At 41.0% G+C, this 15896-nt stretch overlaps 1 protein-coding gene across 1 annotated transcript in view; it reads right to left on the bottom strand.

Annotated features, from left to right (window-relative positions):
- rab6ba (RAB6B, member RAS oncogene family a) overlaps positions 1-15896 on the bottom strand; it is an 85701-nt gene that overhangs the window by 37012 nt on the left and 32793 nt on the right. Inside the window, exon 2 of the mRNA XM_080431136.1 lies at positions 8014-8072. Within this exon, the coding sequence (XP_080287262.1) occupies positions 8014-8072 (59 nt within the window). The remainder of the gene's footprint in view (positions 1-8013; positions 8073-15896) is intronic.

Genomic DNA, 15896 nt, shown 5'->3' with positions numbered 1-15896 from the left:
GTAACTGGGTTAATCTTGCTCATGAAGGTTAATCAAATAATCGAGAAGCAGTTTTTTATTTCATTGATTATTTTTGGGCGGTGAAACCGCCCCTATAAGTGAGGTTTGGAAAAATGTACAAATATCCTGCGCTGTGAAACCGCCCCTATAAGTGAGGTTTGGAAATGTGTACAATTATCCTGCACCGTGATTGGCCAATCACAATCTATTCAGGACTGTGATTGGCCAGTGTCACATGACACATGTGCATAGCCCTATATAAGAAACCATAACTTGAAAAAAACCATAAATTGGTTTTTTTCAAGTTATGGTTTCGTCCATCATAAAGAGTGTTTCAATAAATGTATTTATCTTTTGTACATGATTGGTTGACTCCATTCAGTATTGTGATTAGCTAGCAAGACACCGCCCACTTCACACAGGGTGTGATTTTTTGGGCGGTGAAACCGCCCCTATAAGTGAGATTTGGAAAAATGTACATTTTCCTGCGCTGTGATCTGGGCCCAGGAAATTAGTAGAATTATCCTGCGCTGTGATTGGCCAATCACAGCCTATTCAGGACTGTGATTGGCCAGTGTCACATGACACATGTGCATAGCCCTATATAAGCAACCATAACTTGAAAAAACCAAAATTTGGTTTTTTCAAGTTATGGTTTTGTCCATCATAAAGAGTGTTTCAATAAATGTATTTATCCTTTGTACATGATTGATCGACTCCATTCAGTATTGTGATTAGCTAGCAAGACACCGCCCACTTCACACAGGGTGTGATTTTTTTTATATATTTGACTAAATCAATTAGTGTGCATGATTAACCACTTGACCCTGTATTATATGTCGCTGTACAATGGTGGCGTATAAAAATAGCGGAAATAGCGATCTACAAGCTCACAATGTGGCGCAGTGTGGGACATTGTGAGCTTGCAGATCTGCTATTTTTATTTAGTTTTATTGTAATCGAGGCCAAAGTTCCAAATATCATGATATTGATTCGAGGTCATATCGCCCAGCCCTAGCACAGTAAGTAGCATCACAGGATCATATATCCACTTTTGTGTATCGACTTAACTTGGATGAGAGACACGCCCTGCACATACAGGCACATTTATCTGTGTGCCGTTGATTACCGAGCAAATCCCGGCTCCCATTCCTCTTCCCGGTAGCAGCGTAAACACTGTAAATGAGGCGATGCGCACAGCATTTTAATTAACACTTTAAATGTCCCAGGAGCTGAACCAGAAAAAGCCTGCGTGAAATCAGCTATACAGCGCTACCTGTCACCGAGCCAGCCACCGAGAAGGAGTGACATTAAGGCACTGGGGAAAGTGAGGAGTGTGCAGGCACGCGTGCATGCACAACACACACACACACACACACACACACACACACACACACACACACACACACGCACACACACCACGTGTGTGTGCGTGCGCGCGCAGAAGCATATACAGTAGGTACGTTTGCATGCACGCAGCAAACACACAGACAGGCCTATTTTACTCACACACAGACACACACACACCCACATGTGAGAGAAGGAGAAGCTAGGCTTTGATCTATGGCTATAAAGCTCCAGATATGGCTCCCATAACAAAATCATTAATCCACAATCTGAAAAAAACAAAGGGCTAGCTGACAGGAGAATGACGAGCCTTGTTTTCTGGGCCTAGGGTTAAGTGGGGTGAACAACAACTGGCTTCGTTTTAAGACAAAAACAAAAACTCACTTTTCATATAGCTCATGAGGCACTGTGGTGGATTAATCAGTTGCGTGCGCTGTGACAGTGAGCTTGTATATCCACTGTTTTCGGTGCACGACACCGATTTGCAACCAAGTCTAACGGACCCATAACAGATGGGCAGATGCTGTCTGGGGCCACGTGTAGCTGCCTTCTACGGCTGGAATGTGGACTTGGAACAGAGCATGAGAGCCGTCTCATCAGAAAACCGTTTGTCTAGCGACCCCGCAGCTCGCCGTGCCCCTCGGGGGCGTGACTGCGCTCGGTGCTGGCGCTGGCGTCTGTTGCACTTCACAGGCATAAATTCACCGACTGCCTTCAGGCTGAATTACAACCGTGACCTTGGAGTTGTCCAGCTAACCGAGGTCCCTGCTGTGTGCTAAGATACCGGGGCGCACATTTGCAAACAGTGGTGATGGTTAATAAGACTGTGTCTCTGCATTTAAGATAATTGCGTCACATTCATTAATTATCCATTATGGACCTTCAGCATAAAACAAGTTAACCAATGATTTGAAAGATTGCCCTGAGAGCACTTTACAAAAAACAATGCCACCTGAGACTTGACCGTAAAAAGGTTAATATCTCAGAACCCTGTATGTACTGTATACACATTCAATTAGTGTGAATGTTGGACTGAAAAATGTCCATGAGCATTTGATCTATTGTGACTTATACTGTATAAGCCCTAGTGTGTCCACATGAACGCTAGCATCCCTATTCTGTGAAAAACAGCAGATCTATAAGCTCATAACACGTCACAGCATTGTGAGCTTGTAGATCGGCTACAGAGAAGAAGAGATTTAGGGGGAATAGGGAGGTGGACAAGTATAGACCCCTGGGGGACCCCAGTCAATGAAGTATAAAGGGTTTAAGTGCCTAACTAGTAAAGTCCCATTGAGAATCTCATTTTGCAAGGGAGACGTGGCCAAGATATACAGCGGCAAAGAAAAAGGTTTCCAATGCTCAGCTGATTAAAAAAGGTCATTTAAAAACACTGACATCCTAAGGCCTACAATTCTTTCATTTTGGACGTAGAAACATTAATGAGATTCGATTGTTAAATCCTTCTGCAACCTAAGGTAGGTGCTTGCAAATAACCAATTTGACGAGTTTCAAAATATTTTGGAAGAAAAAACTAAATCTCAGGAAGACAATGATACCCAGAAGAGTCAATATTATCACAACATTATCTGTGGATTTAGTCGTGCTGTCTGCATGCTGCAGTGTTAAGTAGATGTGGCGAATACACACAAGCTTATGAGATAGATTAAAATAAAGTCTATGGATAATGTAGCTCCATCAATTCTGTGAGCAGCCGAAGTGTCAGGAGAGCCTGGTACAGAGGTGACAAGTCTAGGTGAATATTGGAGGCTGGCATACGTAGCCTAGGTGATTACTTCAAGTGAGCCATTTTATGATGTCAAGAAAAAAAAGCCTGTTCATAGTGTAATTTGTTATCTGGCAAAAGTAATCTCTTTAGCTTTCAATCAAGTTCGAGCTATAAAAATATCCAATCTGTCAGAAATAATTGAAGAGTCAGGCTAGTATTAAAGTCACTGCAGTAAATTGGAACATAGAGGCTACGGAAAAGAGAGATTCTAATGGAGATCGTATAGAATCCATTCCAAACCATGACCCTCTCAGCTGCTTGACAGATAAATGTTTCAAATAATAGCCCTACGATGGGTTCAATAAGCAAGGGACAATGAATGGTGTGCAGGTCATTGTTGAGAAATAAACCCCTTCAGGGTGATAAAGATCCTGCTTATTACACAGCAATTTAATAAAGCAATTAATAAACTGACACAAAATGTAACAACCAACGATTTAATTGATTTTAAAATGATTGAATTGCTTACAGTAAAGAAAGATAGGCCTATTAGTCGATTAGATTATGCCAGGTGTGTTTAGCGCAACTGCTCGCCATCAAATATTAATCAATATTCTGTTATCACATTGCCTATTTCTCACTTCAAATCTTTTCAAAAGCATTCTTTAGTGAACTGTTTAGCTGTAAAATTATATTGTGTGCTTCACTCTCGTGAGCTGTTAACTAATGCTGCTTCCTACCTCAAAGGCTTGAATGGGTGTCAGAGAATTTAAAGCCCCTACTCTTAACTCATTCACTGCCACTGACGTAATTTTATTTATTTTTTCTCGATTACCAATACTGCCACTGACGTAAAAACGTAATAAAATAAAAATAAAAATAGAACCCAAGATATTGTGATCCGAAGATTTGCGGCTCCATTCACTTGGTTAACTTATTACTTAAAAATCCTGTATCCTGAGCAAGACTCTAGTCTTAACCCCTAATTGCTCACAAGCCCTCATTGGAAACAAGACCGCAAGGACTTTCATGAACGGACCTGTTAAAGGAATTATCCTTATCCTTATCTCGGCTCCTGTGTACTTTTTTACTATGTATTTTTGGCCGAGACATGCTATTTTCAAAGGCGTAAAAGCGAACGGGAGGTCGCGATGTAATTTTTTTCCCCGCGGAAGTACAGTGAAACCCTCTGTGATTAGCAACCATCAGGGGATCGATCAAACTGGAGATAAATATTCTGTGACTACTTCAAAAGGTAAGAAAATCGCAGTGGGTGCATGCAGCCAGAAATAAGTCTGGCAGTGAAAGAATGGAACATGATAACGTTGATGAGAACGTTGAGTGAGTGGAGTACAGCACTTTTTCAACGTCGGGTTTGGGGACCACCAGGTCCATGAAATTAAAAAGGTTGAGAATCACTAGAATACAGCATAAATAAAGGCAGGCTGAGGAAGTTGGTGACAATTACTATACATTGGGCATACCCCCCCCCCCTGTCTTGGGCTGAGCATGCCCCCAAAAATAAGCCCTTCCTTTAGCATTTGTATCGGAGAGATGTTGGAAAAGACATGATCTGTACATGCAGGTTCAGTGGCTTAATGGTAAAAATATCTTTGAACATGAACACCCAGTGTCGAACATCTGACTTAGTTGTCAGAACCCATTCGGGGCTTGTGAATATACAGGGTTATAAGAGGATATGGTGGGAATTGTGAAAGAAACGGCATCACGCAGCCATAAGAAACCATTTAATCCACACACAATACGGCATCCAAATCTCATTACAGCACTGCACTGAACGTCAGAATGGAGCCTGTTCGGCTCTATTCTTCCCGTGTTAGCAGGATGCAGTAAAGCTAAATGGAACAGATATAGGTACAAGGACACAGATACAAGGACACAATATTTCTTAGTGACAATAGCACAGACACTATATGTAGAAACTTGGAGCTTTCTATAAATGTAGCTTCACTTCACGAAGAAAAATTGTGTTGGGGTTCAAGTCAACCCGGCCTGTTAAGTTGGCAGCAGCGGTGACAGTTTCTGAAGCCTGTATTAAAACGATAACTAACAGGTTTTATGATGATCGTACAGACGCTCATTAATTTGGGGACATGTTTCAACAGCTTAATTAAGCATCCATGTCCAGTTATGTTTGGACAAACTGTCATTCATTTATGGCCAAATTTGTTCCAGTCCCATCATGCATGTGTTTGGAACTGATGGCGCCCCCCTATTGGGCAATTTTAAAATAAATTTTACACACAGTTTAAGAGTATTATGAAACCTACCATGTGAGTTTTGTACACATTGGACAAACAATTTCCTATGTATAGTCTGATTTGACTTATATACTGTATGACAGAGCAGAGAGACAGGATGAAAAGAGTGGTACATTTGAATGAAACTTTCAGGGTATGTTTCAGGTACTTATGTTTTGTGATGATTGGCCCAACGGTTGTTTACTTTGGTCTATTTATGTGTTGATCCTCATCCTTTTGAAGTTCATCATTGGTCAATAAAACGAATTAATATAACAATCAACTGTAAGCCAGTTTTTATGAGCTTTGTCCAATAGTGATCCACAGAACATTTGGTAGCAATCGGACCTACGGTTTGTGGGGTGTATTTTTATTTCAAATTTCAAAAACATTTCAAATGGCCAAAAATCTCATCATGTGGACTAGTTGTTCTTGAGGCACATTTGTAGAGAGAGGATAGATGGATGTCTGCAGCAAGTTTAGTATAAACTGGGGTTATGACGTTCTGGAGTGCAAAATGTTATTGCGCCCCCATCAGACCAACTGGGGTTATATATGTTGTGCAAGTAATGCGCACAACTACCATCTCACAGGAATTTACAAAACCATGGCAGAGGAGGGGCCAACACGAAACAACAGGGTTTCAGCCCTTTGGATTTGAGCCCCTAATAAGTAAATAAATAATCCACTCTAAGTTCATTGTGCACTCTGTGTAACCTTAACCTTAAGTGCACTCAGTATAGAGTGTTAAAGTCTCGCCTTTCACCAAAACAGGACTGGACCAACAGTAGTGGACAGTTACCTTTGGAGAAAGTCTAACATTATATCTTTTCATGAGCAAACAGTGACAAACCTCGCTCTCCAATCGCCTTTCACATATCAGTCAACTGTAAAAAAGTTGTTTTCGCTTGTAGTCGAAGACTTGCAATTTTGTTCAATAATGACATATGCACATAACTAACTGAGGGGGCACTTCATTACTGTCCACCAATGCAAGTGTGAATAATTTGACCAGGCTGATAATTCTCACATGTAGAGACCTGTTTCACCTCATTTGAGATGCCCGTCACAGTCTGTCACAGTCACAGTAAGAGTTCCGGCTAAGAATTAAGAAACCTGTGAACACTCAGGTCTGAAGAATACTTCAGACGAAACATGGCTACTTCTCTTCTTGACATATCATTGGAGAGTTGATGCCCAATTTAGCCCCCTATCAGTGAGCTACTCAGACCTTAGCTACTCAGCTTGGGCTAGTTCCATCTGTCCAGTGCCAGGAAGGTGTACAGCAAGACCATACCCCTCTTCTTCATTGGAAATGAATAACAATGACCTGCCATCACCAGAGATAATTGAACAGGAGCAGACGTCACAGGAAGAATGAAAAGGCCAACCGCCCACACAATCAAGAAGTGTGATGCTCTGATCTAACTGAATGTTCACAAGCTTCTCAATTAGCCTGAACTCTTTACTGTGACTGGGATAGACTGTGACAGGCAGGAAACACTTCTGAGGTGCCTTCACACGGGACAAAATGTGTTTAAAAAGATATTATTATACTGTGTGTGTGTGTGTGTGTGTGTGTGTGTGTGTGTGTGTGTGTGTGTGTGTGTGTGTGTGGGGGTGTGTGTGTGTGTGTGTGTGTGTGTGTGTGGGGGTGTGTGTGTGTGTGTGTGTGTGTGTGTGTGTGTGTGTGTGTGTGTGTGTGTGTGCGTGCGTGCGTGCATGCGTGCGTGAGTGTGTGTGTGTGTAATAAAAAAAGGGCTGTCCTTTTTGTCGATTTGATTGAATTTATATCCTGCAGTTTTTAAAGGTGTTTCTAAGGGCTTTGTGAAAACAAGACATTTCAAATTGCAACCTTTGATTGACTGGCGATACAAACATAATTCTCGACACATGGCAGTAACCGTCACACTTTGCAGATTACAGAGACAATTGAATGACAGCAATATAACAGAAAGATGAAGAAAGGTAGACAATGAATGTGTATGAGAGAAAGAGGGTGAGGACACTATGGAGGATTTACAACTGGTAATCACTTGCTGGCTGCACTACTGTTTCATGCCTCTAGGTCAGGGGTCTTCAACAGGGGTCCGGGACCCCTAGGTGGGGTCCTCAGAGTAACTACAGGGGGGCCGCCAAATCTTTGTGTGTTAAGACTCTTTTTTTATATCTATCATCCCTATTCTGAGGGGAACATTAACCAAAAATAGCAGATCTATTGTTGATCTGCTATTTTCTGCAAAGAGGTTTGGTGTAGAGGGGGAAAAAGTACCAAGTACAGAGCCAACGATCAAGTTCACAAAGTATTGAAGGTTTAAGTGGTTAAATGTCTGAAAACACATTTAACATGAATACAATATGTACTGGGGGTCCCTGCTTCATCTCTCTCTCAGATAGACAGAGGGTCCTTGGTCTGAAAAAATGTTGAAGACCCCTGCTCTAGGTAGTAATTTCACCGCATACATCGCTGATATTATTAGGGAGTTTGCACTCTACTGTACTGTAGTGAGTGCACCTTTCTAGTTTGTGTCTTAGATCAATGAACAGCTGCACAGTTCACCGTGGGGGATGGGGGATCGGGGGTGAGATGGCGGGTGCAAGGTGAACTTTTGCGATTGATCGAGTGACAGAAAAAAAACATGTTCGCTGTCAGTGCCGATGGTGGCATCTACCTACCTGATACGTGTTGTCAAAGCTGTCGTACATGAAGCGTGTGATCAGAGATGTCTTCCCAACTGAAAGAGAACACACACACAAAAACAGACAGGAGTTAGACCGGCTTCAGTCGTCGCGTGACAAAAGAACCCCAACCGTTGCTGAAATACCAACCATATACGCAGTGGAGTAACTAAGTACCTGTACTCAAGTACTGTACAATTTAGACATACTTTTACTACAAAACATTCATTAACCACTTAATAGCGATCTACAAGCTCAACTTGTAGCTTGTATATCTGCCATTTTCAAAAGCGTCACAAGCTCTAGCTTGTAGATCTGCTATTTTTGAAACATCATGACAATTTGTGCAAATCTTTGAAATAATATATTCTTCTAAAGCGAACATTTTTAACTCCAATCTTAGCTTCTGGGGGTCAATGGAACTGGAATATTTTGAGATGGGGGTCGGCGGCCAAATGCATTTTGGTGGTCCTTGACATGAAAAAGTTTGAGCACCACTGATATAGCAACACAAGTTTTTCAGAAAACTGCCAGGATTTAGAAGACATTTGTAGAATGGGCCTCAGGTATTAATGGGTTAAGGTGGCAATGAGACTGGCGGTGGGAAGAGGTGGTTCCGGTGACGCCCCCGTTGCTGTGTGACTGTGTGACTGCCACCCAGGGAGCTCATTACTGGCTATGAGGGCGACCAGAAGGTCATGGATGACATCAGGCCTTGTTGTAATTACAATGCTACGTGTGGCTGCTGGCATTAAGACTATTCCCAAAACATTTATGTGAAATTTCCCATTTAATGTCCATACAAGGGGAAGGGGGGGCAGACAGACAGAGAAGGAAGAGAGACAGACAGAGAGACAGACAGACAGACAGCCAGCCAGCCAGCCAGCCAGCCAGACAGACAGACAGACAGACAGACAGACAGAGCCAGATAGAGAGAGAGGGAGAGGGGGGGGGGAGAGAGAGGGAGAGGGGGGGGGGAGAGAGAGATAGAGGGAGGCAGACAGACAGACAGACAGACACACAGACACACAGACAGGGAGAGAGGGAGAGAGGGGGATGCATAGAAATAGTAAATTATGTGTTTCTATGAAGCCAAAGGGAACACTCAAGAGAATCCTTTCATTGCATAGTTATCTTAGTTATAAAGAGGAATCTCCGTGGTTGCCAATCATTTCCATGCACTTTCACACGGCTATCGGGTTGCATTAAGTGGGGAAGTAGGAACCATTGGGCTACTGACATATCATGGTCCATGAGCCAGAGTCCCAAAATTGAGCAATGATTATCGAAAGAGTGGGCAAAACCATACCTATATTAAATTGTTTATAGGGTCAATATAAGTAAATACATATATGATAACCTTTCCACAGGAGCAGCTTTTTCATATTTATCACACATTTTGTTATTTTCCCCATACGTACATGACAGGTGAACAAAATTACAAAATGTAAAAAATAATTATCATAATGAAACTTCCCCAGTTGATTACTTACATGAAGACAATGATTTATCGTATTACAAGTTTTCTGAAATTGTATATTTAAATATGCAAATTAGGCATTTAGTCCATGAGCCAGAGCCCCAAAATTGAGCCAGATATTGAATATTCCCTCGTTAAAAACCTTTGACTCCAACATCTTAACAAAATGAATGTTGACTCTGGCTTTGTCCAATGTTCCAATGTTGATTCTGGAAAGTTATGCAAATTCGGGCATATTTTCCTCATGCCTAATTTGCATATTTAAATATACCATTTCAGAAAACCTGTAATACGATAAATCATTGTCTTCATGTAAGTAATCAACTGGGGAAGTTTAATTATGATAACTATTTTTTAAATTTTGTAATTTTTTCACCTGTCATGTACGTATGGGGAAAATAACAAAATGTGTGATAAGAAAAAGCTGATCCTCTGGAAAGGTTATCATATATTTATTCACTTATATTGACCCTATAAACAATTTAATATAGGTATGGTTTTGCCCACTCTTTCGATAATGAAATCGTCTGGCTCATGGACTAATACCAAATGAAACCAGGACCCATAGGCCTATAGATTTTATAGCCTTCCAGCAAAAAAAAAACATCTTCGTTGTGTGTCTGTTGTACAATGAAGAAAATAGCATTGAAATGCTAATTTCCCCAAAGACACAAAATGGTCACATTGTAGAACTAATGTGGTTCATAAAGCATTGTATTAAGGCCCTAACAAAACAAGAGATTGTGTTTTCAGCAATGAATGGTCGGTAAGTGAAGCATTTTCTCAACTAAATTACACACACAGAATCTTCATTATTATTATGATCTGTAATCATTATAAGTCCTAAACCGGCCCCCTTAATTTCAGATTTGTCCCACAATGACTGCATCATGTTATGGAGAAGGGCAACATATCGACACGGTGGAACTGGCCAAGTCGCTGATGGATGGCATATGGACGAGCGTTGCTTCCTCATTTCTTCCCAGGGCTTTCATTAGCGAGGGCGGCGGCAGCACAACATTCATACCAGCACCAGGAGCAGCAGCAGAAAGGAAATCAATCACATCCTCTCTGTTTACCAGCACTGCAGACTGCTGTCCGAGAAGCCATATCTCATACCCCGCTCTAAACTCTACTGGAACAGCTCCAAAGGGCCGTGGTTATGGCCAATTAGGATAACACTGGCCAGACATTTAAAGACCCTATAGAGCTGCTGGCTAGTGGCTACTATATAATATACCGCTATTTACACTTGATTCCTGGGTCACTCTTAAGTAGAACCCGAACTGATATATCAGTTTGGCCGATATATTGGCCATTATTTGACGACATTCATATCGGCCATTATGCAACCTATGTGTCTTAATTTTTCACCTTTACATTTTTTTTCTCGAAACGCGTTTCACACATTGTGAGCTTGTAGATCTGCTATATCTGAAGATTTCTGAAGTGGTTAATAAAATGTTCAGTTTATGTGTGCATTGCATTTGCTTGTTCATTGTATAGATTGCAATTTAATATAGACTGTAAACTGATATACTGTAGTTATTTGTGTTTATTTTTATTTATTAGCTTTTAAGTTTTTCTTCATGTCAAGATTTTGCACTTTTTTTAACCCATTAAAACCCTGTCATTTTAGATTTTTGCGTTGGCTATTCAAAAATAGCAGATCTACAAGCTCACAGCGCGTCACTTCGTGCCACGCTGCGAGCTTGTACATCTGCTATTTTTTTTTAAATTATTAAGATCTTGAAAACTAGCGTTTTCTAGAATCGGCCTCAGGTCTTAATGGGCTACAAAACATTATGGTCAAAACATCTGTAATTGGTGGTCTAGGTCAGGACTCTCCAAAGTCTGGATCGGCCTCAAGAGTCTGGAATGGGTCGGGCTCTACTCGATATCCCAGCACCTAACGGCCATGCCCAGTTATTTCGATAAATGTTCACGAACCTTAAAACCGTTGCTGATGCAATGAAAATGTAACTGGTCGCTCAATAAAAATATTTGGGCAATGACAGTTACACAATATAAACCGTCTTTAATTTAGCGCTTACCCACTGGCCAACCAGAGTTAATTATACTATCTGTTCAAATAAAGCTTCTTATCAGACTAATTATGCACATCAGTGCCCTTAGGTTTCCTTATCTGTGAGGCAGCAACAGATCTATAGCCTGCTGATTATGCTAATTATGTCATGGTAATTTATCAATATACCATCTATCTTATCTACTGTAGCTCAAGGAGTGTCCTATTTCATACCAATGTATTTTAAACCATTTCCTTCTTTCTATTTTAGGAGAATTCCACCATCGATGTGTTCTATGTTCGCTGACATTAATTCAGTACAATAAACAACACCCTCTGACAAAACAAACGCAAAGCTAAGCTACAGTAAATGCAACGCAAAGGTGACAGTAACGATGACAACACTGTTGTATTTCTTTCCTCAGACATTGCCTGCATGCCATTGTGCAGAACACTAGCATCGTCTGTTCCTTAATATCTCCCTCACTGTTTGAATACCATCCAGCCTGCAGCCTAATGCTGAGGGAAAAGGCAGGGCTGGAGAAGGAGACGGCTTTGACCATACAAGTGCTATTAAATCACGAGAGCTTCTCTTTCTCCAGTCCAGTGGTTAACAACATTAGAGGAGGAGGCCATTCAGGTGGCTAAGAGAGGACATTAAGAGGGAGAAGAGTGCCATAGCCTACATCCTCATCATTGCTGACTCATCCCCCCCACCACACCACACCACCCTCGATCGCTAAGCAACCCTAGACAGGGCTCCGCTTGCCTCTCAAGCTCGTCTGAAAACCTGACAAAGACAGACAGAAAGCAGCCCTTTTCCTCTCCACGTCTAATAGGAGCAACAGGAGTCACCTTAACGAGTAGGAGGTATTCCTGATTGGACGTCCAAACTCCTGACCCGAGAGAGAGGAAAGGTGTCTCAGGGCAGGCTTTGTCTGAGAGAACACACACAAAGCAATGACACGATGGATAATGAGGTATGAGACTATCCTCTGTCAAATGGAAGCAGTGAGACAAAACATATCCGGCTCTGACCCACCTTCCCATCAGAGGCTACCGGGGACGTTGCTATTATGTGGCCGACACGCTTCAACTGGTCAGCTACTGTTATAGTTCAACGGTAAAATGACAATAGTTCAACGGTAAAATGACAATACCACTTAGTTACATGACAATTATCAAGACAGATTTCTGGAGGGTTTAAGAAACACGAGACAGACCTGACATGAATATATCCCATAATAAACTCCTCATTTCCAGAGATCCCCCACCCACAAGGTATCTACCAACTATTTCATTGGGAAACACACAATTATTCTTTAGACAGGAGAAAACAGGAAACAAACACACAGAGGAGGAGACAAGCGACAGCCTCTCTTTGTATTCGTTCGATAATGGAAACGTGTTGTCACACCGAGAATGTGGCGTGGAATTTACGGCGTTCTGCTTTATTGGATCGGTAAGCTCCCGCCCGATCTTCAGCTTTATTAGCCTACATTACAAGAAGGAAGATGATCTTCACCTACACAAAGTTCAACTGTAATTGAAATCCAATTGGCTGCGATGCAATAACAGTCGAGGTAAACCTGCATAAATCAAAAGGAGTGACAGGTGCTATATTAGTCCAACTTCAACCCCTCCTCTCTCTTTTGAGAGTGAATAAAGAATCAGTGCTTTATGTTGGATACAAGTCATTGGATTCTGGTTGAATCCAGTGACATTCATTACAATAAATCTCTATAAGAAAATACCAGCACTCACGGAACTGTCCTTTAAGGCACTTTTATTTAAATATATAAATGGCATGGTACGCTGCAGAGTAGAGAGCGTAACATGCCAATTTATATATTTAAAAGTGCCTTAAAAAGGACAGTTCCGTGAGTGCTCTTATAGAGATTTATTGTAAAACTTTTCCCGATGTGCACCCGAACCACTGAACCACTGCCGTCACCAACCAACCAGTGGATGTGGCGTCTGGACACTTATGTGGGTTGTGAGATATTCTGACAGTGTATCACTGTCAGAGATGAACCCCAACTTAAATAGGGGAATAGCTTGCCATTTGATACATCACATATGCTCCTGAAGAAGGAATACTGCATCAAACTTCAAAATCTACTGCGTCTGCATGTTCACTGGTTTGTGTCCCTGAATGGGTTGTACAAAAATGAATACAGAACATCAGCATGTATTTTGTGCACTCTCGCATGCTCTATACACCAACGAGATCTGTGCAAAATGCTCTCATCTTGACATCTGGGTTAATCAATAAAAAAAGAAAGAATTTCCTTCAGGACCTGGCATCTATCGATTAGATATAAACGTTAATTAATGTGAAGGGGCCTATATTGTTCTGTCAGGGACACAGAAAATATAACGAGGCCCTGTAGAGCAGAATGACATGCCTGCAAAGACAAACAATACTCATGTTCACCACAGAGGCAAAATGTCTAATAAACAGAAGTGGATCAGAAAACGTGTATTGCAAGTTTGCCAGAGCATTTGTTTGCACTGCTCTGCCAAGAAGCTCCCCATCCAAACGAAAGCTTGAGTTATACTTAGTTGTGCACCAGTCTTGCGCCCTGAAAATAGCCAATCTACAAGCTCACAATGCGTCGCAGGCAGCGGTACGCGTTGTGAGCTTACAGATTGGCTATTTTAGGTGCGTGACAAAGTATAAATCACCTGTAACTTGCAGTTGTGATAAAGGGTCAAATGCTGTTTCTCCAAAATGTTTAGTGGGATTTATAGAGCAATACACATCAATGCACTACATTCATTCTATTTTTATACAGTAAGAGATTTACTCAAAAATAATTGATAAAACACAGACATACTCTGAGGGCAGACAGTGTTTTTTGGGAACCAACTCATCAAAGCCTTGATCTGCTTAAAGCCTAATAAACAAGACTACAATCTGCATAATGAGGCTTCTCCTTTGCTACCTTTAATTAGCGTGTGTCTCTGGTTTGTGTTCATATGGGAGGTTTGTTGTTACTATTGATTATCACTGTAACTCATTTTTATGGAACGGCTCTGTAATAGATAGTGCATGCTACGAGTGGGCTAGGGAAGTACCTCCACTTATTATTTGTTTCACATCAGTTTTATATTTTTTGTAAACATTTGACTTTAATTTTATAATATATTTTTTGTAAACATTTGACATTAATTTTATAATAATGAAGGTGTAGGGGCTCAGATCAGGCTGAGACCTTGTCCAAATTTGGAGTCACAGGTACAGTAGTTGATTGACATCACAGACTGGCTACAAGAAGTCCAAGTTCGACATGGGAGCCATGCCGTTTAAAGATCCCATCTTGTTTGCATTAAAATCCAGAGGAATGGATAAAATGCTTGCCTTGCTACTTTTTGAGTCCTGTCAAGCAGACAGATAGCGGCCTGCTTTTTGTTTTGAATGAATATGGTCCTTGGCAAAAGTACTGCTTCCTTTATCTATCTGCAGTCAGATTTAGTGGACAGAGTTTTAATACTTGGAATGAACCTTCATACAGTACAGTACTGTATGTGAACACCTGAATACTGATATACATACATATTAGCATTAAGATGAACTCCACAGCTGATGTGATATAACCAGCATTTTCTACTTAATATATGATGATTATTGTTATTAAGGTGTGCAAGAACTGCAGGGCTTCCATTATGCTTCTGTATGACAGTGCTGTCCATGTCCATAATTGTCAAACGACCAGTAATTCTCAATAACAATCATCTTTCATTAGAGTTAATGTGTTATTCACCAACGCAATTTTCTATTCCCAGTCCTCCAATGTAAACTGTTTCAAAAGCAGAAAGAGGAAACTGACTAATTTATTGGCATTTAATTGTTGAACAAAGCCGTTTTCCAGTTGGACTCGTATGTACTTTTACACAATACAGCACAGGCAACACTACTGATCTTAATAAGCAATAGCACAGATAGGGGATTCCTGTCTGGGGGGGTGTTCCCAATTACTGACAGTGAGTTAATTAAGTATAAGCCTTTTCATGGTGCTTCAAAGCCTCGGTGGCAGGGGTTATACCATCATGAGGCCCAATTAACAGATGGAACGGAATACCAGCTGTTGCAGCTGCACTTTAACCACTTAATACCCAATATACTTCATATATATATATTTACTGAGCAGGGTCCCCCAGTGTTCTATTCTTGGCCCCCTTCTTTTGTCCCTCTAGTCTACACCAAATCTCTTTGGCAAGAATAGCCGATAGGTCTGTCTTTTTTTCAGTAATGATTAGTAGGAGGAGTTGGCAGCAGATATGTTTACTTATACTGAAAGTTGGTAATAAACTATTAACAAATACTTAACTCTCTCAGTGCCAATAAAATAAAAAATGTATTGCGAACTT

This window comes from Gymnoscopelus braueri (genome assembly GCF_963280865.1).
Source record: "Gymnoscopelus braueri genome assembly, chromosome: 6".
Classification (NCBI taxonomy): domain Eukaryota; kingdom Metazoa; phylum Chordata; class Actinopteri; order Myctophiformes; family Myctophidae; genus Gymnoscopelus; species Gymnoscopelus braueri.
The sequence above is the reverse complement of the archived record's forward strand: the minus strand, read 5'-3'. Positions and strand labels throughout refer to the sequence as shown.